The sequence below is a fragment of the Anopheles marshallii genome, chromosome X (genome assembly GCF_943734725.1).
Source record: "Anopheles marshallii chromosome X, idAnoMarsDA_429_01, whole genome shotgun sequence".
Taxonomy (NCBI): Eukaryota; Metazoa; Arthropoda; class Insecta; order Diptera; family Culicidae; genus Anopheles; species Anopheles marshallii.
Genome location: NC_071325.1, coordinates 6,532,771 through 6,555,916, shown reverse-complemented (window position 1 = coordinate 6,555,916; position 23,146 = coordinate 6,532,771). Strand labels below are relative to the sequence as shown.

The following is a 23,146-nucleotide window of genomic DNA, read 5'->3' as shown; positions in this document are numbered from 1 at the left end:
CAGGGTTGAGTCTTTTAGTAACCACCAGCTAACAGACAAGCACAGTTCTCCCCCTTTTTCCCAACTTCGTGCAGTTCGCGTGTTTTGTTTTCGGTTCTGTTCCCTTTGAAACCAGTTCAGTTTAGTGTGTGTGCGCCGGTAATCCATCGCTTACCACATCAACAAACATCAACACCGCGTCAACCTCTAAACGACAGTAAGAAGCAAAAACGGTTGAGGAACAAGACACGACTCCGCCAGGTGTCAGAAGTCGCGATTTGCAACGGGGAAGGATATTGCGGATATCTCCCTATGTGTTGACTTGCTAGGATCGAACAGAAACTACAGACTTTCCCCGACCAACAACTAAGTTGTTAGAGTCCTTGAAGGCTACCCGATTCTACATACCTCCCGGACCGCGGGACCGACCGCTAGCAATCAACGCTTTCGATCCCGCCACACCCGGCCAAAACTTTCGACACAGACACACACTCTCTGGTTCCATCGTTTCACGGGTTGGTGTGTACGATAGCCGCCAGCGTGCGCGTACCGCGTGTCGTGTGTCGGCTAGCAGCAGAGGAAGATGTCGGAGCACCATCGCGGTGCTTGGGGTACGCGTGAGGACGCCGTCTGGTGGCCGGGTGGCATCTCGTCGACGGAACAGCAGACACTGCAGCACCATCAGCATCTCATCAACCAGCACCATCAACAGCAGCTCGCCCAGCAGCAGGCGGCCCAATTGCAGCATCAGGTCGCGGTACAGCAACAGCAGCAACAGCAGCAGCAGAATCAACAGCAGCAGCAGAACGACAGCGCCCGGAACAACAGCACAACGTCCACATCCGCTACCCAGCAGCTGTTCTCGTACAAAATGGCCAACAGCTTTCAGAATCCGGTCACCACCATGTCGGGCGTGACGGTGTCCACCTCGAACGCACCGTACGACTACCGGCTCGGTATGAGCACGGTGGTGGCGCGGCCCGGTGACCCCCCGACCATGTCCAGCACAGCACCCACCACCCAGTGGTGGTATCCGGGTGGCCAGAACGCGCTTGACAACTCCCTGCAACAGCAGCAACAGCAGCAACAACAGCAGCAACAGCAGCAACAACAGCAACAGCAACAGCAGCAACAACAGCAGCAACAGCAAACTCAACAGCATCAGGTATGTGACCGCTCCATCCCAACTCTGTAACAGCTGCAATGAACAACGCGTCAAAAACAATGGACAGCAATAATAGCAAACACATTATTCTGCCGTTGGATTGTTTCTTGATCGGTATTACAATATTGTGTAGCATTTGAATCGTACCAGCCAAATAATAACTGCTCTACGTTATTATCTTTCATCGAAGGAACTAATATGCTATTGTATTGCGGATTGTAAAGATAGGCACGCTAGAATCACAAATAATTACACGATTAGTAAGACATTCAGCAAAAAATCGTCTTCTGCATCGGCACAATAACCGAAAGAAGTAGGATACCCGTAGCTGGATAGTCAGTCCTGCGAACGGGGGATTGGTCCGGATGGGATATTGGTTCGGTCCGTTTGTTTGAAGACCGACGTCGCTATCATCATGCCACCGGGCCGCCCTAGTTAACAAAAGCAATTAGCAACAAGCAAAAATTACACGTGGTAAAATGTAGAAAAACAGAATGCAATTGTTAGTGCCACAATTCTTTGACGCTGCGCTGAAGTATGATTCATATTAGGAAGAGTAAAACGATTGTTAAAACACGTGAGAACACTTCCTAATATGTAGTACACAACAGCCAAAGATTTCCTTGGTTTTGCTTCAATGGAGGAGAGTGCAACTCCTTCGACGCGATGTAGATAGATAACAGAAAGAAAAGGAGATACCATCATATATATTACAAGATGATATCTCTCTTTTTTTCTGTTCCCCGCTACAAATGCATTCCTGGTTCAAATATGTAGTGAAGTTGCTGAACGGCGAAGCATTAACGTATAGAAAAATGTGTTTGGAATCGTATATAACGAGAAACTATTACTTTATTTAAATATACTCAAGTGTTTCTATTCTTCCAGAAAAAATACGGGCACTTTATTGAACACAAACTATCGGTTGTTACAATTAACTTAGAATTCCTATTTAACAAAAATGAAGCGTCACTCTTTTGCAATGCAATGCAGTCATGCAATTGTTAGTGCCACAATTCTTTGAGGCTGCGCTGAAGTATGATTTATATTAGGAAGCGTAAAACGATTGTTAAAACACGTGAGAACACTTCCTAATATGTAGTACACAACAGCCAAAGATTTCCTTGGTTTTGCTTCAATGGAGGAGAGTGCAACTCCTTCGACGCGATGTAGATAGATAACAGAAAGAAAAGGAGATACCATCATATATATTACAAGATGATATCTCTCTTTTTTTCTGTTCCCCGCTACAAATGCATTCCTGGTTCAAATATGTAGTGAAGTTGCTGAACGGCGAAGCATTAACGTATAGAAAAATGTGTTTGGAATCGTATATAACGAGAAACTATTACTTTATTTAAATATACTCAAGTGTTTCTATTCTTCCAGAAAAAATACGGGCACTTTATTGAACACAAACTATCGGTTGTTACAATTAACTTAGAATTCCTATTTAACAAAAATGAAGCGTCACTCTTTTGCAATGCAATGCAGTCATGCAATTGTTAGTGCCACAATTCTTTGAGGCTGCGCTGAAGTATGATTCATATTAGGAAGAGTAAAACGATTGTTAAAACACGTGAGAACACTTCCTAATATGTAGTACACAACAGCCAAAGATTTCCTTGGTTTTACTTCAATGGAGGAGAGTGCAAATCCTACGACGCGATGTAGATAGATAACAGAAAGAAAAGGAGATACCATCATATATATTACAAGATGATATCTCTCTTTTTTTCTGTTCCCCGCTACAAATGCATTCCTGGTTCAAATATGTAGTGAAGTTGCTGAACGGCGAAGCATTAACGTATAGAAAAATGTGTTTGGAATCGTATATAACGAGAAACTATTACTTTATTTAAATATACTCAAGTGTTTCTATTCTTCCAGAAAAAATACGGGCACTTTATTGAACACAAACTATCGGTTGTTACAATTAACTTAGAATTCCTATTTAACAAAAATGAAGCGTCACTCTTTTGCAATGCAATGCAGTCATGCAATTGTTAGTGCCACAATTCTTTGAGGCTGCGCTGAAGTATGATTTATATTAGGAAGCGTAAAACGATTGTTAAAACACGTGAGAACACTTCCTAATATGTAGTACACAACAGCCAAAGATTTCCTTGGTTTTGCTTCAATGGAGGAGAGTGCAACTCCTTCGACGCGATGTAGATAGATAACAGAAAGAAAAGGAGATACCATCATATATATTACAAGATGATATCTCTCTTTTTTTCTGTTCCCCGCTACAAATGCATTCCTGGTTCAAATATGTAGTGAAGTTGCTGAACGGCGAAGCATTAACGTATAGAAAAATGTGTTTGGAATCGTATATAACGAGAAACTATTACTTTATTTAAATATACTCAAGTGTTTCTATTCTTCCAGAAAAAATAGCGTTTCTTGGCGACGAGAATTTGTTTTAATTCGCTTGCACATTTATTTAAAAAGAAACACACGCACACACACTTGAACATTTGCTGGATCAACTTTCGATTCGAAATCATCTCAAGAACAATCATGCCCATTGTTTGTCAACGTCGATGGCAAATGGCGTCCCATTCGGCAACGAAGGCGCGAACGGATAAATTAGCGCGCGTCACTTTTTTTTGTTCTGGGAACGAAGAATCGTCCATCATCACCATCACCACGCCGGTTGATGTCCCAAATGGAGACGAATAACAGCGAATGAGAGAGATAGATATAGCACTCGCTCTGGGTGAAAATGTATAAATCGTAATAAAATTGTTCAATACGGGCACTTTATTGAACACAAACTATCGGTTGTTACAATTAACTTAGAATTCCTATTTAACAAAATAGACGCGTCACTCTTTTATGACAGAGAAAAAAGCGTACATTTTTAGCACCGCGTGCCCCAATGGTATGCGATGGGAATGAGGATGAAAAGGGTTTAGGCGGGATGTAGCACTTACCTGGTGTAGCCTAGGTGAAACATTTTTCGATGGTTGCACAAATTCGCTCACACACTTTTAATGATTTACAGCGTAAATCCCCAATCCCCCCCGAAGTGAATTGAATAATTACTTTGCTTAAGCTGTGGCACCACTTTTGCTCTACACTTCACTTCCACAAAAAACACTGCCTTTTATGGTAACTGTTCTTGCGTTTGCGGAAGAGCACACCCGTAACACGACCGCTCACTGTGCCAGCACCGGTGAAAAAGGCCGAATCGTCTGCCGGAAGCCAGCACGCACAAAGATGATCTCCCTTTTTAGGGTCCTATCAATCACCGTACCTTTGACATTTCCAGTACCATGCCGCCCGCACCGCGTCAAAGGCACACCTGATTGTCAATAAAAAGCCTTTCGACGGTTAAACTGGGATAATTGGTCGGCTACAGGCTGCGGTACATGTTCCGTTTGGTTTGGTTTATAACTTACAAATTTTCGCATGCGTAATCCAATCTCGATGCAACATTCGGACGAAAATTGGCTAAACTCTTCTAGTTTCGATTCCTGTTTACATATCGCCGCAGCTCAAAGTCCTTTTCATTTTAGCAAGTTGATCGATAAACGTCAAAATTACAGTGGACCGCAATCGTGCACAATGCGATTCGACCGTTGCCGGATAATCGGATAACATGGATAATAGGCACATCTCTCATTTATGATAAAATTAGCGTAGAATGTGCCAAAGATCGAGCATTTTTGGAATATATTTTCTTTTTGCTGTGTTTTTTTTTTGTTGCAAAAGAAATTGTAGTTGTGTTCTTCAAAGATTTGCGGTCATTTCATCACATAAATGCATGATAAAAATTGGGTCTTTAAATTCCTCCGTCAACGGTGTTGCCCGGATTATGTGAAAATTCCTTTGGAGCTATCATTTCCGAGCTGCACAGATAATAATTACAGGCGTTTTTGCATCAGGATTCGATTTACGCGGCCTGTTCACACGATATGGTATCCGATATAGAAATAGAAAAAAATATAAAAAATAATGGAATACAGAAATATAGAAATATTATGAAAGACAGCAATACAAAATATATAAATATAAGGAAAGCCAACAAAAAAACCGGAAAAAAACACAACCGCTTTTCACCTTCTTTCCACGCGGAAAAAGATAGAAAAAAAATAGAATAACAAGCAAGACAAAAAATAATAGAAAATGCATACAAAGAGAAAAAAATAACAAGAAAAACAACAAGCTAGAATACCAAAGACGGACACATAGAACATATACAACCACAAATGGAAATGGAACATAGGATTAGGAAAAAAAAAACCAAAACAAAGCAAACAAAATACACCGATCCTTAAACACACCGAGCTTGCAAATATCGCGACTAAAAAGAATTGAATTTTAAACAGAAAACATGTAAAGTAAAAGATATTTTCTGATTACGAATTCCGTTGCTGTTGGACTCATTTACTCATCATAGGGAGATGTCATTGATCTCACATCAGCATGTCTCAGCTGTGATCTTCGGCGGTGTAGAAGCGGCAATAGATAACAAGCCTTTTAGTCTGACAGGTCTAACAGGAAACAGGAAATCGCTGATTGTGATTCAACCTGGCATTCTAAAAGAAAAAGCTATCGACTGAGGAAACCTTGAGCGTTGGTCTTCCATTTTATTTGTCGGTGTGTTACCCGGGGATGGGATTTAGAATATTTGGTTTTACTCCCGAAATTTCGACGACACGGTAATGGTTTTGCGGAAAAAAATCCTGAAACGCGTGTTGGGATGTTTGATAATGTGTGGCTATCTGTGAAATATTCCTGGAAATGTTCGTAACTGCTAGTGCTGTATGTTTTGCGAGCCAAACGCAAACGATCCTTTCTTATCGGTTATATTTTGCTTCTCAACCAATTTTCTCCAATTACAATCCATATTTCTCATGCTGTGCGTTATCATTTTGTCTTTCTCAGAGTCAAACGCATGTTCAGAACAATGTGATTCTGAACAAAATGGTCACCGGCTCCGTTGCTGGTGGTAAGGTTAAAGACAATAAGCCGAGGGGGCGCATGACGGCGTACGCGTTTTTCGTGCAAACCTGCCGGGAAGAGCATAAGAAGAAACATCCAGAGGAGCAGGTCATATTTGCCGAATTTTCCCGCAAATGTGCCGAACGATGGAAGGTAAGTAATCTGACGTAGCCGGCGGGATGGATGGGTTTTTTGTGGTTAGGTTTTAATGAACGGGAAAAAATAATCATGATGTTTATTCGCTCTGCTTAGCTAGCAATTGCCATTTGTCAAGGCAAGAAAGCTTGATATTTTTTCCGCTAGCAAGAAAGCTGTTCGATGTTTTACGTAGAAGTTTGAGGTTAAAAATTGAATAAAATGAGGATATGGTTTTGAAAAGTGTAATTAATATGCTGCCGTTAGAGGAAGAAAGAGAGGAAAAAAGAAAAAGGAAGAGAAAGATAGTGAAGAGGGGAGGAGGGGAGCACTGATTGACTCTGTGGTGTTACAAGTTTTCACTCCCGTGAGTGTAAACGGCATTATTATCATATACCATTAGATACGGCTGCTCTACCCGATTTATTCTTTACAGACGATGTTGGACAAGGAGAAGCAGCGTTTCCACGAGATGGCTGAGAAGGATAAGGCTCGGTACGAGCTCGAAATGCAAAGCTATGTGCCTCCGAAGGGCGCCGTGGTAGGACGGGGCAAAAAGCGGAAGCAGTTTAAGGATCCCAACGCACCGAAGCGTTCGCTGTAAGTAGAAGTCAACTCCGCCGGTACAAGTCGACCGGACAACCATCCTCATCTTGTTCCTATTCATGTATTTATGTGTTTGATTTTCTTTTTTTAGTTCGGCATTTTTCTGGTTCTGCCACGATGAGCGGAACAAGGTTAAGGCGCTGAACCCGGAATACGGCGTGGGTGACATCGCGAAGGAGCTTGGCCGAAAGTGGTCCGATATGGATGCGGAAATAAAGCAGAAGTACGAACAAATGGCCGAAAAGGACAAGCAAAGATATGAACAGGTAAGCAGAACCGATTCGTTTTGGCATTATTTTTCTTTTCTCTTCTTCCCCGTGGTTCAAACAATCATGCTCACATGCTTATTTTGCTTACCTCTCTTTGTATATGCGCGCGCTCGCTACTCACAGGAGATGACCGAGTATAAACTGAAGTGTAAAAATGAACAAGGTGGCGGCACACCTGGTTTGAACCTGCCGCAACAGTTGCAACAGGCAGGGCTTCAACATCTCCCCCAGCATGTGCAGCAGGCGGCCGCCGCCCAGCTACAGGCACAAGTCGTCCAGGCGCAGCAGGCCGCGGCCGTTGCGGCAGCAGCCGCCGCCGCCGTGCAACAGCAGCACGACGATGACGACGACGAGGAGGATGGTGATGAGGACGATAATGAGTAATGTGTGTCGGCGGGTTAGGCGGCAACAACCACACCCAATCACACACCACCTCACATTATTTCCTCCTTCCCAGCGCATCCCCCCTCTTCAAATAAAAAAACCTCACATTTTCATAACCCATTATCCTGTCTCTTGCTTGCTTCCCCCCTACACTCAAACATTTATTAGAACCCTGTTTCAAAAAATACACAAAAAACAATAGCTATTGAAATGATGTCCCCCCACCCCTACCCCCCGCAAATTGAATACCTTCACACATCGATGCTCATAAAAACATACAAAGTACGAATATACTTTAGCGCAGGCATTAATTTTATTAGTTTTTTTTTATATCATATGCCACACCCATGATAAACAACAACAAAAAAGCATATTCAGGATAAGAGCAAACAAACGTCGCAAAATCGTCTTTAAATCGATGCATATTTTGCACACCTAGGTTAACACGGCGGTGAAACTACAACATACAAGAGCGAAACAAAACACAAAGAGAAAGGAAAATTACTAGGTTTGAAAAGGAGCGAACTCTTATCTAAGTACAACATAATTGAAAGTTAGAGAGAACGAGAGTGCGAGAAAGGCATATGGAAGCAAGAAAGGCAGAAAGGAAAGGAACTAGTAAGTTGGTTTAGGAAAGTGCATCGTTTATTATAAGCAATTTATGCTCTAGAGATTCCCCAGTCCTCTGTGTCCCCTTTCCACGCAGGTGAAAAGAGCCTATTAGCAGACATGTTATGGAAGGAGGGAAGGAGGAAGGAGCAAGAAACGCCGCAGATCGGCATAGAATAAAAAGCGCAACCCCCACGGGGGCGGGGGTGGGTGTCATTGTAAAGAATTAAAAGCAAGCAAAAAATAAGGGAATTACATTGGTAAAAACAACACGCGTGCTGTATGCGAGCGCGTAATTGTAACGCTTTTCTTTTTTTTAGTAGTCCCCTCACAACCAGGCAGGTTCTTAAATACTGCGTACGGTGGGATAGCACATTGAGCGCTAGCGCGCGTATAACGAATTGACCCGATCACACTCTCATTTGATCGCAAATCTTATTCGTTTCGTTCGAAACTATCCTGTCGCTCATTAGAATGGTAGCCTTGGAAGAAGAAGCAGTAAGAAAAAGATACAAATGGGGTGTATCCTTTTGTTAATTAGTTTGTTTTTTTTTTGAGCATAAAAAAACAACAGCTAGTGTCTCTTCTAAGACATTCTTAGAGCATTAATTATAAGTTCTTTCACAATCGGATTTTTACACCACCACAGCTACTCCCCCCTCCAATTACGTTTGGTTTTTCGGCTCGTCCGTTGTGCAAAACGAATGCATTATTCTGTTTGCTATATGCATTATTATAATTTCTCTATTTTTTTTTCACTTTCTCAAAACCAACCCCATTTTCTTTAATTCATTACTTTTCTTCAAACAAATTGAATACATTAACCTCGAAAATAAAGCCTCTTGCGAACAACTCCTTCCACCCCCCCGGGAAAAAGGAATATTCGGATTACACTCACACACACAGTAGGAAGAAAGAGCGTTCTGTTGCGAGATCGTATTCTGGAACGCGCCACTGTAAGAACGAACGACGATTTTGTCGTAAGGAAAATTTGAATTTCACTTGAGCTAGGGCCAGAAGGACAACAACACGAATTCGGCATAACGAAATGTTCTAACAAATCCAACCGTATGTAAAAGAAATATAAGTAATCCATATATAGAGGACAAGCGCGCGACAAATGGGTTTTTTTTTCTTCTCTAACCTCCCTCTCGTCCTTCGCTCCTGCCTTCCTTCAACTTGTTCCCCTTTTCTTGTCTTTCTCGCATTCATTCTCTTTTGTACGCTCTGGGGGAAGGACTGTTGTGATTGTGGGAGAAAGGATTAATCGTTAGCGCCAGACGAACATAGCCAAACGTGCTTCGGTTGTATACGTACATTTTAAGTTGCGTGTAGTTCTGCATTAATTGTAACAATATCCACTACATTTGTGCATGTGTATGCATGCGGCAGACGCCTTCTATTCAACTATGTTTGTTTTTTCGTATTTCATTCCCCCTCTATTACGTTGTTCGATGTGTGCAGGGGTGAACCCCGTTTACCGTGGGACGGCAACTAGTTGGCGGGTTTGCGGGCGGTGGACAGCATTGTCACATCTCTCTACACCCCCGCTCTCCGCTTATATCGAAACACCCTCCTCCCCCTCTTCCATCAACCAAGCACACCTCACGATTCCTTCCCCGCCAAGGGGTGTTTTCCTGCAGCGCAAGAGGGGTGCGTGCGTGTGTGTGTTGCAGTAGGTTAAAAGTAAGCAAGACGGACACATTATATTGGCGCTAAAACAAAACTCATCTAAGTGAAAAAAAGCAAAAACAGAGAAATGAAAAACATACAAACATCCAACATAATTAAACACAACCAAGCAAACACGACAAGTACAGTTTAAGATTAAGAAGCAAATGAAATGAAGATGAACTAAATAACAAACAAACAAAAACCGCGACGTCCATACCTTTTTTGTTGTGTGTGGGTGCGTGTGTGTGTGTGTTGGCAGGAAACGTTTGAGAGTAGCATCATTATAAGGAACAGTGAACGCGCATCGATAAATGGTGCGTCGTTAAGGAAGAATTATATAATTGCAAATGCAACAAGAACACCACACGTCCATACACGCACACACAAATAATTCACAACTGTACCCCCCTCTCCCCCTCTCCTCTCCCTCCTCCCACCACCACCACACATTGCAAAGTGCGAGGTGGAAACATTGTAATAAAATTTGAAATAACATTTTATAGGACAAAAAAAAAAACAAGCGTAAGAATTAAACAGTTTTAGTACGGGCTGGTAGAGGAATTAGACGATGATAAAACTCGGAAGTACTAATGGTGGATGCGAAATGGGTGCGAAAAAAAAAGGGGTAACGATGGTATAAAAGGTTGGACAATTTGGAGATGGAAAAAATCGAGAAGAAGAAGAAAGAGAGAGAGAGAGATAGGTGTCGCACACAGAGGAGCAAGGAGGTGGGAGTATTAGTCCGAATTCAATTGGAGAAATAGTTTCATTATACTTAACGTTTTATTTCGTTCTATTTTTGTCTCTATCGCCCCCTATTTCGTCCGTCTTCATGAATTGAACCATATTTTTCATTTATATAGGATTAGTGAAAAACCTACAGACGTTTTTTTTTTTTTCAAATAAGTTTTAGTTATTTTTTTGCCATCTGCCTCTCGCGTCTCGCCGCGCACGACGAACGCGGAGCCAGACCGCGCAAAGGACTTAGGGTAGGGAAGTGGAAAAACTGAACACTTTTTGAAGGAGATGTGGAGAAAAACATGTGTTGGAGAGGCAAGCGATAAAAGAAACAAAAAATAACTGTTCACAAAACTATAGGAAGGAAGCGATATTAGTAGAAAGCGATAAGAATTCTAAGGCCGCGCGCAGAGACAGCAATTACGGCATACAATAAAAAAAACTATTGAAAGGTATAGTACGTACGCATACAACAACAACAAAAAAACAACAAAACATGAAACACTCAAACACACAATACAAAAATGATTAAGAAAGGAGTAAAACAAAAGCAACAAACAACAACAAAACATTAATAAACAAATATAAAATCATCATAAGCTAACAAATGCGCACCATCAGCCAATGGGAGAGAATAGTGAGAAAAAGGAAAAATGAAGAAAGAAAATTTAGATTACAATCTTGTGGGGAGTTTGAGCCGAGAGCGGGTGGTTCCAATAGGTGTCCCAAAACATCTGGAAAGCTCAGAGAGATAAATGCGGAATTCATTGAACAGCACGGTAGAGTTTGTAAAACCAAGTACAAGTTCATGTTCGTCATCTAGCAAGCATGCTTCAAAGGCTTTTTTTTTTGTTATTACTCCTCTTTATTATTCCTCGCTGGAAATGATGTTTGTGATAATTGTATAGCATATGTAAAAGTTTAATGCTCGTTGGCAAAGAAAGTAAGCTCAACGTTGTCACAGACACGATAAATTATTTCCTTGAGGGAGTTTTTGTTTTTTTGTGATTAGTGCTTCTCTTTATGCCGCGATTGGTAATGTGGGCAGTTTTGACTTTCTAATACTTATTAGTTCTTGGTAAGCACTGCTGTAAGTATCGACATGCATGAAACAGACAGCTTTGCGTACTTTTGCTATTTCGCATAGCATGATACGTACATCTACGTATACGTAATAGTACGCCTTCCATCCTATTGCATGTACTATGGTTGAGTTAGGTTATATGGTTTAGTTTTCATATTTTGGTTGTACTTTCTTCGCTCAAAATAGGTTACACATTTGAAGTTCTCCTTGCGTGCTTCTACTTCTATCTCCTCCCATGCATCTGTCATGGCAACATAACGCTCCCTCCGTTCGGTACTACTAGAGACATACACGCGAATGCGACGGAAGGGGGAGGAAATCAAACGTGTAAATGTAAATAAAATCAACATATTTAGAAAAACGAAACAAAAGAAACAACACAAAAAAAACACTATTAGGGTCAACGTTAGGGGAAGCCAGCATAATACAAAAGTATGTTAAATCAAGTTTAGTAGCCAATAGTGGAAACAACCGGAAAGGATTTGGGATTAGGAGATATGATGCTATTGTATGTGTGTGTGTGTGTGTGTGTGTGTGAAAGAGAGGGATTATAACCTCTTGATATCTCCCCTCAACTCCTCACCCTCGCACCTACCAGAATACAAACTTACATAGCGCGCATTACAACACACCCACAGCTGAAAGTCCCCTCTTTAAGGGGTACGTACACGTAGAACTTGTATGGGCGGTTAAGCGGGAAACTCTGTCTTCTCCTTCCCAGCGCATCGATCAGTCGGTGTGTTTGTGTGTATATGGTGTGTGTCCATTAAAGGATAGGCCCAACTTTATCGTCCCTTCATTAAAACACACACGCGCAATTTAATTACATAGAGCATACATACACACACGTACAGAATGGAATGTTGGATGCATATATACAGGAGAGGGGGAATGGCGCATATAACAACAGATCCTTTTTCCTAGCGCTAATAAGTCTATAGAAATATAGTAGTAAGAACAAAACAGCAAACAAACAACAAAATTAAATAAAACAAAGCAGAAGGGAAGAAAACCAGACGCAAACCTAGCTACATCTTATGCTGAAGTAATGATAATAACAATAAAAAGAAAACAAATACACGTAAGAAAAGAAAGGAAACGCTGGATCCACTCATCCTATATTGCTGATAAAGGGCGGAAGACGAGAAACAAATCCTTTCGGTTACGTCCGTTCGCTAATTAATGCGCAGGTAATTAAATACAAAAGTTTCATGAAGTGCCTGTTTCTGCTTTTCTTTATTAATGGGTGATTTGTTTCTAACTTCAGGTTTCGGTTGTAATGCACGACGGGTAGATGAGTTACTCTTCAGCTCTTCGCGTCGAACATCGCCGTGCTCGCGGAGTTCGTGCGTGAACCTGATCTGGGCATTCCATCAACCACAATACGATTTAACGCCTTAAATCTGCAATGCTTCACTCGGCGGTAAAAATTGGCTACAGAAGATTAGCAACGGTAATGAATGGGGCCATTAATACCAACACGTGATCGATCGGAAGGGGTCTTTAAAGTTGAGAAAAAATGCACATTTAAAGCGCCATCTAGTTGACTTTCTGTGGAGTTTTCGTACGGCGTTTTTCGTTTTTTTCCCCCATTCACTGGCGTTTTCTATCAAAGACACAAACCCATGATGTTGTTGACGCCATCTACACGGTAACCGTTGCAAGCAATGCCTCGCTCTCTTTCTGGTGACAAACAGTTCTCTCGAATGGAAAATTCTCACTTTCGCTCCCAGGGTGGCATGTTAACCCTCTCAGTGCAACAGTGGTGCACATTTTTCTTGGCACACTAAGCTCAAATTGAACTAATTCATGTGCAGGGACCATAAAATTGAAAAATCGGAAAGCTTCCACTGTAATAGCAATTAATGCAATTAATAGCAGACATATTTTTTCTAAATTTATATTCTCTTCAAGTACATTTAAATTTATTTTTTAAAAACTGCTTCAAGTCTGGGATTCATCGTGAATGGAAGTAAGGACATAACAATTGCCAGAAGAGATGAACTATTAGCGGAGAATCATTTTTTACTCGCTTCTAAAATTTACGTGCTCACAAATACTAGATGAAATATGTATTTTTTTATTACAATTTTACATTTTTTTATTACAGTGTAATTGTAATATCACAGACAGCCCGGAAAAACCCTGCAGCACACCCGAATCTTACCGAGCAGCCCTGTATTTATCTTCTCTCCGCATCTTTCAGCTCGCTCTCATACACCACAAGGTGGAGGGAGATGGAACAAGAAAAAAAAAGAGAAAACCGAGAGCGCGTTCGCGATCTGCTGCACGCTCTCGCATTCCTTCATTTCAATCTTACCAGTGTAGTGGCGGGTGCGTATGTGTTGTGCTGCCGTTTTTGTTAATTAGGTGAATATAGCTGCTGTTACCCTTTATTGTGCGGAGGTTTTTCTGCTAGATTTGTGCTCGTCCGCATCAGTGTACGGTACACCGAACCGTGCATTTAACAACACGCATTTTTCTCCAAACGGACGCGTCCCGGAGCCCAGGCAAGTCGTGTGTGCGAGTTTCTTTTCGCTGTGTACAATTTTTCCTGCGTGCTCAATTTCGTGTCACCGTTTGTCGTCGTCGTGCGTCGTGTTGCGCGCTGTTGCTGCTGCTGCCCTGGCCCCAATTTGCTGCAGCCCCCAAAGCTCACTGGTGGAACATTCGCTCCGTGTACTTGTGTGTGTGTTTTGTGCTGTATGTGCGCTAGTGATTGCAGTGTGTGTGTGTGGGTGCGTGTGTGCTTGCGTATGCCCACCATCAAGGAAGAAGAGAAGGTGCTTTCATTTGCACACGGTGCGTTGTTTGAAAATTTTGATCTTTTCAAGTGGTGTTTCACATCTCACTCTTTCGCTCTCTCTTCCTCTTTTTAACCTGTGGAGGATCGTTTGTTAAAGTGCTTTGTTGATCGATTTGTTGCTCACACACATAAAAAAGGGAAAACAGGCTCACACAAACACGCACACATTCGCCCAAATACAGAGGCAACTGAAGATCGTGTAAAATTTGAACTCACGCATCATTCCGTCTACTCGCCCAGATTCGGAACTTTGACATTTTTTGCGAGTTGTGTGTGTGTGTGTGCGCGCGCTCCTTCCCTTCTCTTTTGTATTCTTCCTCCCTGCTAACCACTCCAAGGTTTCTATCCGGCAGTGAGCTAGTAAAACCTTAGCGGACACAGAAAAAAATGCCCTACAATCACAGTATCGAAGAAGCGATCAAGAAAGCGAACTGCGGTTGTAAACGCGTCACACTCCGATCGCACCCGATCGAAAGGAAATATTTTGTCAACAGAGTCAAAGCACACCACAAATGAGCCCAATCCTTTGCAGCTCTATTATCGAAATGGGTTGAAATTTACACACACACACACATACATTCGATTTTCAACGCGTCAGTTTTACTTTTGTGTTCGTTCGTGGGAAAACGCGTGCCTGGAACCGGAATGGAAGGGAAATTCTCGCGCAAATATGTAAAGCATTTTCTTATTCAGCAGCCAGCCCAGCCGCCCGTCAACATTCAACCATTTTACCAACCACCACCAATATATGCACATTCAAACGATCACCACGGAAGGTGGCAAAGGGGGTTAAGGGGTGGGATCGACGCATAGCCCCGTGTCACCAACCGTCTATTACCGCGCCACGACTGCACCCGTATCCCTCTTTATCTCTCTCTTTCATTCTGCATTTGGTATCAGATTAGAGCAGGCATGTCTAACATACAGTCGCAAGCTCTTTCAGGTACACGGTGGTTTTTTGAGAACTTTAACTATTTTCAGGATGCATAAAAAAACAGATCATACTATTAAAAGTACTAGTGGTGTAGTGCAAACAATACCTGTTCAAGATCTTGGAAGCATCACACGGTTTGGCGACTTTGACATACGACTTATACGACTATTAGGAATGATTTCACCTGCAAGGAATACATGTTTAAGCTCAATGTTCAGGAAATGAATAACAGCTCAGCAACTGGGTCAAAAACTTGTGCATGCTTGCCAGATTTCCACAAATAAGGAAAAAGAATTTCTTATTGGCAGCGAACGAGTTTCATGACGAAACCCTTTTAGCCGCGTTCGAAAGGAAGATGCTCAGAAGGATTTTTGGCCTCGTATGTGCAGAAGGACAATGGAGGAGCTACAAAGACGAACTCTATGAGCTGTACGACAAACGTACTGTCGTACAGCGGATTAGGCTCGCCAGGCTCCGATTGGCTGGTCACGTCATGATAATGACACCGGGCGACCCAGTCCGTAAAGTCCTTTTTGGTCGTCCACATCGACAGAGGAGGCGTGGTAGGTTCAAATTGAGACGAAGTGATGGCGTTGATGCGTCCGCAAGAAAGGTTGGGATCACGGATTGACTGACTAGGGCGATCGACCGTGAGGGGTTTAGAAGACTCCTTACTCCTGACTTGATAAGTAAATAAGTAAGACAGAAGTGGCAGGCATTACATAGTAGGTCGTTACGCCAAGAAGAAGAATGTCGGGTGAATCTGAATATTGAAATTCATGAATGAATCTGAATCTACTTACAAGATTCATGAATCATACAAGATTTATGGTCTCCTGCTTGTCCTTCATGGAACCTCCCTGCTGAGGAATCATGTAACTGCTCTGAGCATTAATAGATCTTTTGATCCTCGTCTTATTTTTGAGTGACTCCTTATTGGAAATTCACATGAATGAAATTTTTCAAAATATTATTTAAGGACAACACTAGCATGTTTATCATCACCGCAAACAACCCGGCCCACAAGATAGATTCTACATGCATAAACCCAACCGCGTGCCAAAAGTGAGTTTGACATCACTGGTTTAGAGGGAAGCGAAAAGCGAGTGAGATAGATGACGGAGAAAGGATTGAATAATGGTTCGGCCGTGGAAGCGGACAGGGTTATGCACTGTTTAGTGGAGTGCGCGGAGGTGTGTCACAAGAAGCAATAATGGTGGTGTGTGTTTTTGGTTTTGGATCGGGGTGCGAAGCGGAGTGATAGAGAAAGAGCGGTATTATTAAATACACCTCGCTTTTTTTGCAACGTTGTTGCATTCATAGCTTTTTGCGCTCCCTACTCTTTGTGTGCAACGGTTTTCTGTTTCTGATCCCCTCCCCGCGCAAGCCTCATCTGCTTTCCGCACCTTCTTCCTTGCACACGAGAAAGGGTTCTTGTCTCCAACTTCACCACCAACAAACCCCACTGCTTGCGGAGTGTTTAAATATTTTTTGTTGTTTTGTTTGCCATTGCACTCTTTTTCAATGGAAAGGCAATTCCATCAGAATCTTACATATCAGTATGTGTGTGTGTGTGACGGGGGTGAGAAAAGGATAACCCATCCAATATGTATTGAAAGATAAACACGCAAACACACACGGTTGTCCTGGAAGCTAATGGTGTTGCCAGATGATAACACTACAAGACCAGCTGATTTTGAATAGCTTATTGGACGAATCAATGTCCCCTGTACGTGTGCTTGAGTGTAAAGGGGGTTAAAAAGGATAAAAGGATTAAAAAGGATGTTTATCATTTTTTTTTTATTTTTAGATCAAATATTGAAAGATAACTCGAATTGTGCCGACTCGTCTAGGAATATTGAGACTTTGTTATCTGCTGTTAATGCCATGCTTGTCGCGGCCCATCCATGCTTTCGTGCGTGGTCAAAGTCAAAGGTCGTGCCAAAACTATTGAAGACCCAAGCGGCTATGCGCCCAGCCAGGTTTGCAACGCAAAGGTCGCCAACAAATGAACTGCCTAAAACGCAACATAAACCACATTTTTATGGCATAAAACACAACAAACTCAAAACTACCCCCTCCTGGCCAGCATAAACGCAACCGACGAACTGCAAACTGTAGCAGCCCGCAATATGCAATTCGGGTGGGAAGTATGGAGCGGCATCAAATTGCAAAAAATGCGCGATAGAGTACGAGAAAAAGCAAATTGCCCCCGCTGCCCACACCCCGCGCGTGTTGGTGTGCGTTACTGTGCGTGACGGTGTAACCACATTCCATCACTTGTGTTTCTACCGTGCACAACGTATCTGTTGGTGTGTGTGCGTAATGAGGGGCCCAACAAACATGCGTGTTTGGTCACAAAAGCGGTGTTGTGTACAGTGCTGTATGGGAGGCAAATTCTTTACGTTTACCGCACCCCCCACAACGACCTCAATCCACACTCCATACCACCTGTGCATCTGTGTGTGTGTGTGTTTGTGTCTGGTTTAGGTGAAGAGTCAGCATATTCCGCACATATTTCGAACCGAAAAACGAAACAGGCGGTAGAAGCACGGAGCGTATATTTCGTATGCGCATCAATTTCAAGCCGCGATCATGCCTGCTGCGCGTCTGTTTCGTGTTTTTTTTTTGTTAATCGAAGACGTACCGGCCACTCAAACCCGCAGTGAGTGACCCGTTTTTTTTTTCGAAGATTCGTAGTTGAACACGCATCTTTTCGTCACACTTTAACCAAGTGTGGGTTGCTTTTGGTTAGATGCGTAAGCTATCATAAACAATCACCGCCCAGAAAAGGAATCTTAGAATCCTGGCGTGTAGAGGCGTTTCTTAGCGGTAGAATGATTGTTTAGTTAAAAGAGATTACTAACGAACAACACATTAATGTTGTAAAGGAGGGGTAAAAAAAACAAATATTGTAAATGTGTGATTCCGATCGTGACACTGATCGTCTCTTCTCCGCGAAGAATCTGGTTAATTGTTATGTCATGGTGGGATTCGCCTAGGACGCTTGGAACGCATATGCAACGTCTAATGTGCATGTGCGTGTGTGTATGTGGGTAAACACAGCAAAACATGCGTACAACCAGCAGCATTGTGCGAGATAAAATTTCAACCCGTCAAAACAGTCTCTTTTTCCTACGAGTGAGGGGAACGGGGAGGATGGGTAGGGTAGGTTTTTATAGCAAAAGGCACACATGCACACATACACCCGTCACCCGTGATGGTTTCTTTTCGTGTAGGCAACGCAATCCACTCTCCGCGTCACACTGCATTCGGTTACGCGTCCAGCCATTTCCTTCCATCCGTGGCGGGAAGGAGAAAAACGAAAGGTGTGGTGAATGGTATGGTAGCAGGTTTTTTTTCTTCTTTTCTCTCGTTCTCTCTCTCGAAAGGCTATCAATTCCGACTAGCGCGCTGGAATGTCACATTGCCACATTGGCCACATGAACACAAACGAACCGCACCGAAGTTTGTGTGTGTGTGTGTGTGCGTACGCACAACGATAGAAGGTGCGCCTTCCAATACAATACACGCACGGGTCCGATCGGTTCATTTAAATGTTCAAGCCGACCGCGACCGGGCAACCAAACAAGTATGGCAACAGCGCGCGCGTCGTGTCCGAACAGCGAACGGTGTGCGCACTCACGCACCCCGAAAAAAAAAGAGCACCCTGCGCTACACTCACACGCCCACTCAAACAGCTCGGTTGTGGAAGGAATAGCGTGAAGAGGCGGCAAGCAAACGAGCGCGGCCCTTCTGGGCCGGTTGGTAATGCTCTATGTGTGGATTTTCCGTTTTCCTGTCTGTTCGTCTGTGTTCTCATCGGTTGGTTGCAGCATTTCTGTCCCTTGGTGGTGTGACGTTTTCCAGGCGTTCGAGTTCTATTTGTTTGCCCTGCAATGAAACGGTGAAATATGTGTGTGTATGTGTGTTTACTCCGTTACAGGTAGAAAAAGGTTGAAGCTCTGTAGTAAATGATCATCCACTGTAATTCCAGTTCATGCTTTGAAAGGCTTCCGCCACGAGGCACAAGACATTCCTGGGCCCATATTCTAGATGTTTGACTGACCTATCCTAATGGTCAGGTTCAATATGCTTGTTCTTGGCGTAACGACCTGCTAGGATTGCTCATAATCCTGCCATAACTGGAGGAAAGCATCAACTAGATATGGCTGTATCATTTCTACATTTCTGTTTTTCTTCTTTATCGGGCAACAACAACAAGAGGTCTACTAGACCTGCCAACTCTGACTGTCTGTGACTTTATTTACCCGTAGCTGGATAGTCAGTCGTGCGAACGGGACATTTCTGTTTAAGAGGTACATATCTTGGAGCTCGAGGTCGAGAATGCTACGGAATTGCTGAATCTTAGCCATTATTATGTTCAAGCTGATTCTGCAGACCTCTGGTTCCTCTGGTAAGTACCAGTAATGCTGGACAGAAATGATGTGTATGCCAGCAACATATAGAATATGGTTGCTGAAGTTCGCATCTTATCTCGCATAGCTCGCTCTATGCTAAGGACTCTGATAGTTTTCCATCCACCATCGTCTGGTATTGGACGTTGGTGATTGTCATTCTGAGAAGCCTGATAAACCTGGCCGGAACTAAGGAAGGCCTTGAAGTCAATTAAGAGTAGGAGTGACGTTGTTGATCCGACATCTTCTCCGAGATCTATTGCATGCTGACAAATTTGATCTGGTCTGATCAATCGTTGGTTTTCCATTTCGGAATAATTTCTACTAGTTTCCAACTATCTATTCTACGAGTGGTGACACCGTATTGCTCCTGTCAGAATGGAATCAATCACATACAGCGCTGCCTGTTGAAGCCTTGCGTGTAGTGTCTATTTTTGAAGAGTGAGACATCTGTAAGGATTCCTGATAAAGGTCCGTTCTTTCGGTAATTGCACGTGAATGATGTGTACGATGAAGTTCTTCACGAAACCGGGTAACACTTCTAAAAAAACAATGACGTTGTTTGTGTTTCTCCATCCGAAAAGCAACGATACACGCAAGATATTGACAACTCTTCAGACAATCTCCAAACGCTGCAGGCAATCGACACCGCATTCTTCTATCAGCTATTGATGCAACGATGGTGATATGCAATTGACATTTGGCGGTTGCTATCCCCGATATCATGTTTGGTGTCGCCATCTTTAAGGCACGCACCTCTGGAGATGTCCGGTTGGAGAGGTTCTGGTGCGAGTTCTCGGGCCGCCGCCAATTAACTTACCGAGGATGCCGAGATGCCCGTCACGGGGTTAATCCATGTTACGTGTGAACGCACCTTAATGGGGACTCTCTCTCTCTCTCTATCTCACGCTTCTCTGTCGCTCTCTGATTCTTGGATGTCCACTGCATTGGAATGCGCGCTATACGCTGTTGATATTCGCATGGCGGGAGGGAGGCTTAGGAATTCTTTAATTATTAACCAACCTTCGTGTGTGCGTCGGCCTCCGCCCAATCGATCCCTTTCCCCCTCGTAGCCTCGACCGTCTGCATCTCGCGTGTCATGCGCCATCTTGCCTTCTGCTCTGTGACGACTGTTGACGAAGTGAGTTCCATACTCTCGGCCCCACAAGAATTTCGATGCATTTGCAACAGTCATTGCTTTTGTTTCACGATCATCCACGGACTCTTCTACCATCTCTGCTGTTATCGGTTCTCGGTCATTGTCGCTTCATCCCTATTCGCATCGCGGGGTGAGAGGATCCGTTAGAATTGCGATGGGATTTTCATGCGGTGTGTATGTGTGGTTTTGTGTGCCCGTGTGCAGGATGAAACCTCCGTTAGTTTCGGGTTCCGGATGTCGCCCGTTTGATGTTCCTCGCTGCGTCGTTGCATGTACGTGACAGGAGGAGCTCAGCGCAGTGCTAGAAGCGGGGAGTTTCACGGGGACAAATGACTGTTCAGCGTGGTGTAATTAACAGCTTCCGTTTGGTTCCTTCTTGGCACCCCATGAAACGTTGCTCCCGAATCCGCATATTATTACATTATATAAAGAGTCGTCCTTTTCGTGCTTTTTTTAAATCGTGACGGGGCGGCACTAAACTACGGCACGGAGAACAAATGCATAGGTCATAACGAAATGAGTGCTTCAAGTGGCAAGTGCCAAGACGCGTTACAGCATAAATCGTTGGTTTGATTTGATTACGCGTGATGATGCGCTGTACACCGGGCGAGTGAACGAAACCTCTAGAGAAGATAGAGGCATATATGTGTGTGTGTGCGTGGGAAAACTCGAAGCAAATGCAAAAAAACGGGGGCACACAAGAATGCAACCGCGTGTAACTATTTTGATGCAACGATGCATTGGGTGAAGCCTTCTCCCTTTCTCTTCCATCTCACTTGCATTACCCCATTTTCATTCGCTCTCTCTCTCTCTTTTCCGGGCGGCTGCTTGGATCGCACACCATTACGGGGCTAGGGAATTGGATACATTTTCGCTACCATCAGCTCGAATCAAACTGCAAAAAGTGGTGGGACAAGTATGTGTTTGTGTGTGTATGTGTGTGCGCGATCCACTGGCTCCATTCAGCGTTGCAAATGTATGTTGTTATATTCCGCTGCGAAAGGGCAAATTGGAAAACGGTGTTGTGGCATTAAGTGTTGCGGCGTAACCGAAGGCGAAATAATACCCCACGATACCGAGCGGACCAAACGCCAGCATTAAACAGGCACATAACATACACACATGAAGCACGCGAGGTTACAATGTTTTTTTTGTTATTATTATAGTTGAGAATTACAAAAAAAAGAAATTAACCTGTCAACTACAGGTGTTTATATTGGGTAATATTAATGCTTTCATACGTTTGTGTCCAGCGTGTGTTTACTATTTCTTTCATTTCCTTTTTACTCCACAGCGAATACTGTCTGCCCACCGTGTGTGCGTTTAGAGCGGTCGGATCGAGTTCGTCAGCACAATTGATTGAGCAACCCGTCCGTGCGCAACATGCAATCAAACAGCAACGAAACGCTTGTGGTCGTAGTATGCACCAGCTAATGTATTGGTGTGCGTGCGTGCGCGTGTAGTTCGTTTACGGAAAGGATCCACTGAACTGATAACGCTGTAGTGCGAGTGCATTGATTGTGCTTCATCTCAGCGTAGTGATTGTTTGCCTTAAGATGCGTATGTGTGGCGTAGTGCAAGGTGCAGGTGCGAAGGGAAATAGTGTATCGTGTACGGTGTGTGGAGTATAATTTAAACAAAAGTGCCTAGTGTTAGTGCGTATTGCGAGACGAAGTCGTGTGGTGTGCAGAGGACATTTGCCATTTGCCGTACGGTCCTTCTGCTGTTGCCATTCCAATCCAATCAACCGCAGGCCTCCTAACTCGCGCAAGAAAGACAAAAGGCATCACTATCCACCGATCAACCTGCAAGTTCTGCTATTCCCCCCGTTCGATCAACATAACAACCCGGCGAAGCGTTAAGCAGCCCCCTTTCACCCACGCAACGGATGCCCGCCTAAGCGTCACTATCGTTGGCGCGCGGTCACTGCGCGAGAGTGCGTAAAAGTGAAACCACGGCCGATAAGCCGTCGAGGCACGCACACACGCACCCGCAAAGATCCGCACCGTTGGTAGTAGCACCTGCCGCACTATTACACTATTATGGCAGCAACGTCGCCGCCGTCGACTGTGTGGTTGTCTGCTAGCGACCGTTCCCGAACAGCGGCCACTATCCGCATCCAGTGCCCCATCCACCCATAGCCGATGACCAACACCGTGATACGGCGTGAGTGCGTGAGTGCGTGCGGGTGTGAGCTAGTGGAGGCGAGTCAGTGTGAGTGTGCCAATGCAGC

General features: G+C 43.6%; 1 protein-coding gene across 1 annotated transcript; it reads left to right on the top strand.

Moving 5' to 3' along the window:
- The first annotated feature begins 524 nt into the window (after positions 1-524).
- Positions 525-7,491, top strand: LOC128713515 (high mobility group protein DSP1). Its single transcript, XM_053808379.1, is given in 7 exon segments — positions 525-1,144; positions 1,638-1,673; positions 6,110-6,250; positions 6,669-6,832; positions 6,930-7,104; positions 7,231-7,260; positions 7,342-7,491. Coding segments are annotated over 7 exon segments (1,278 nt in total). The 5' UTR covers positions 525-562.
- The last annotated feature ends 15,655 nt before the right edge of the window (positions 7,492-23,146 follow it).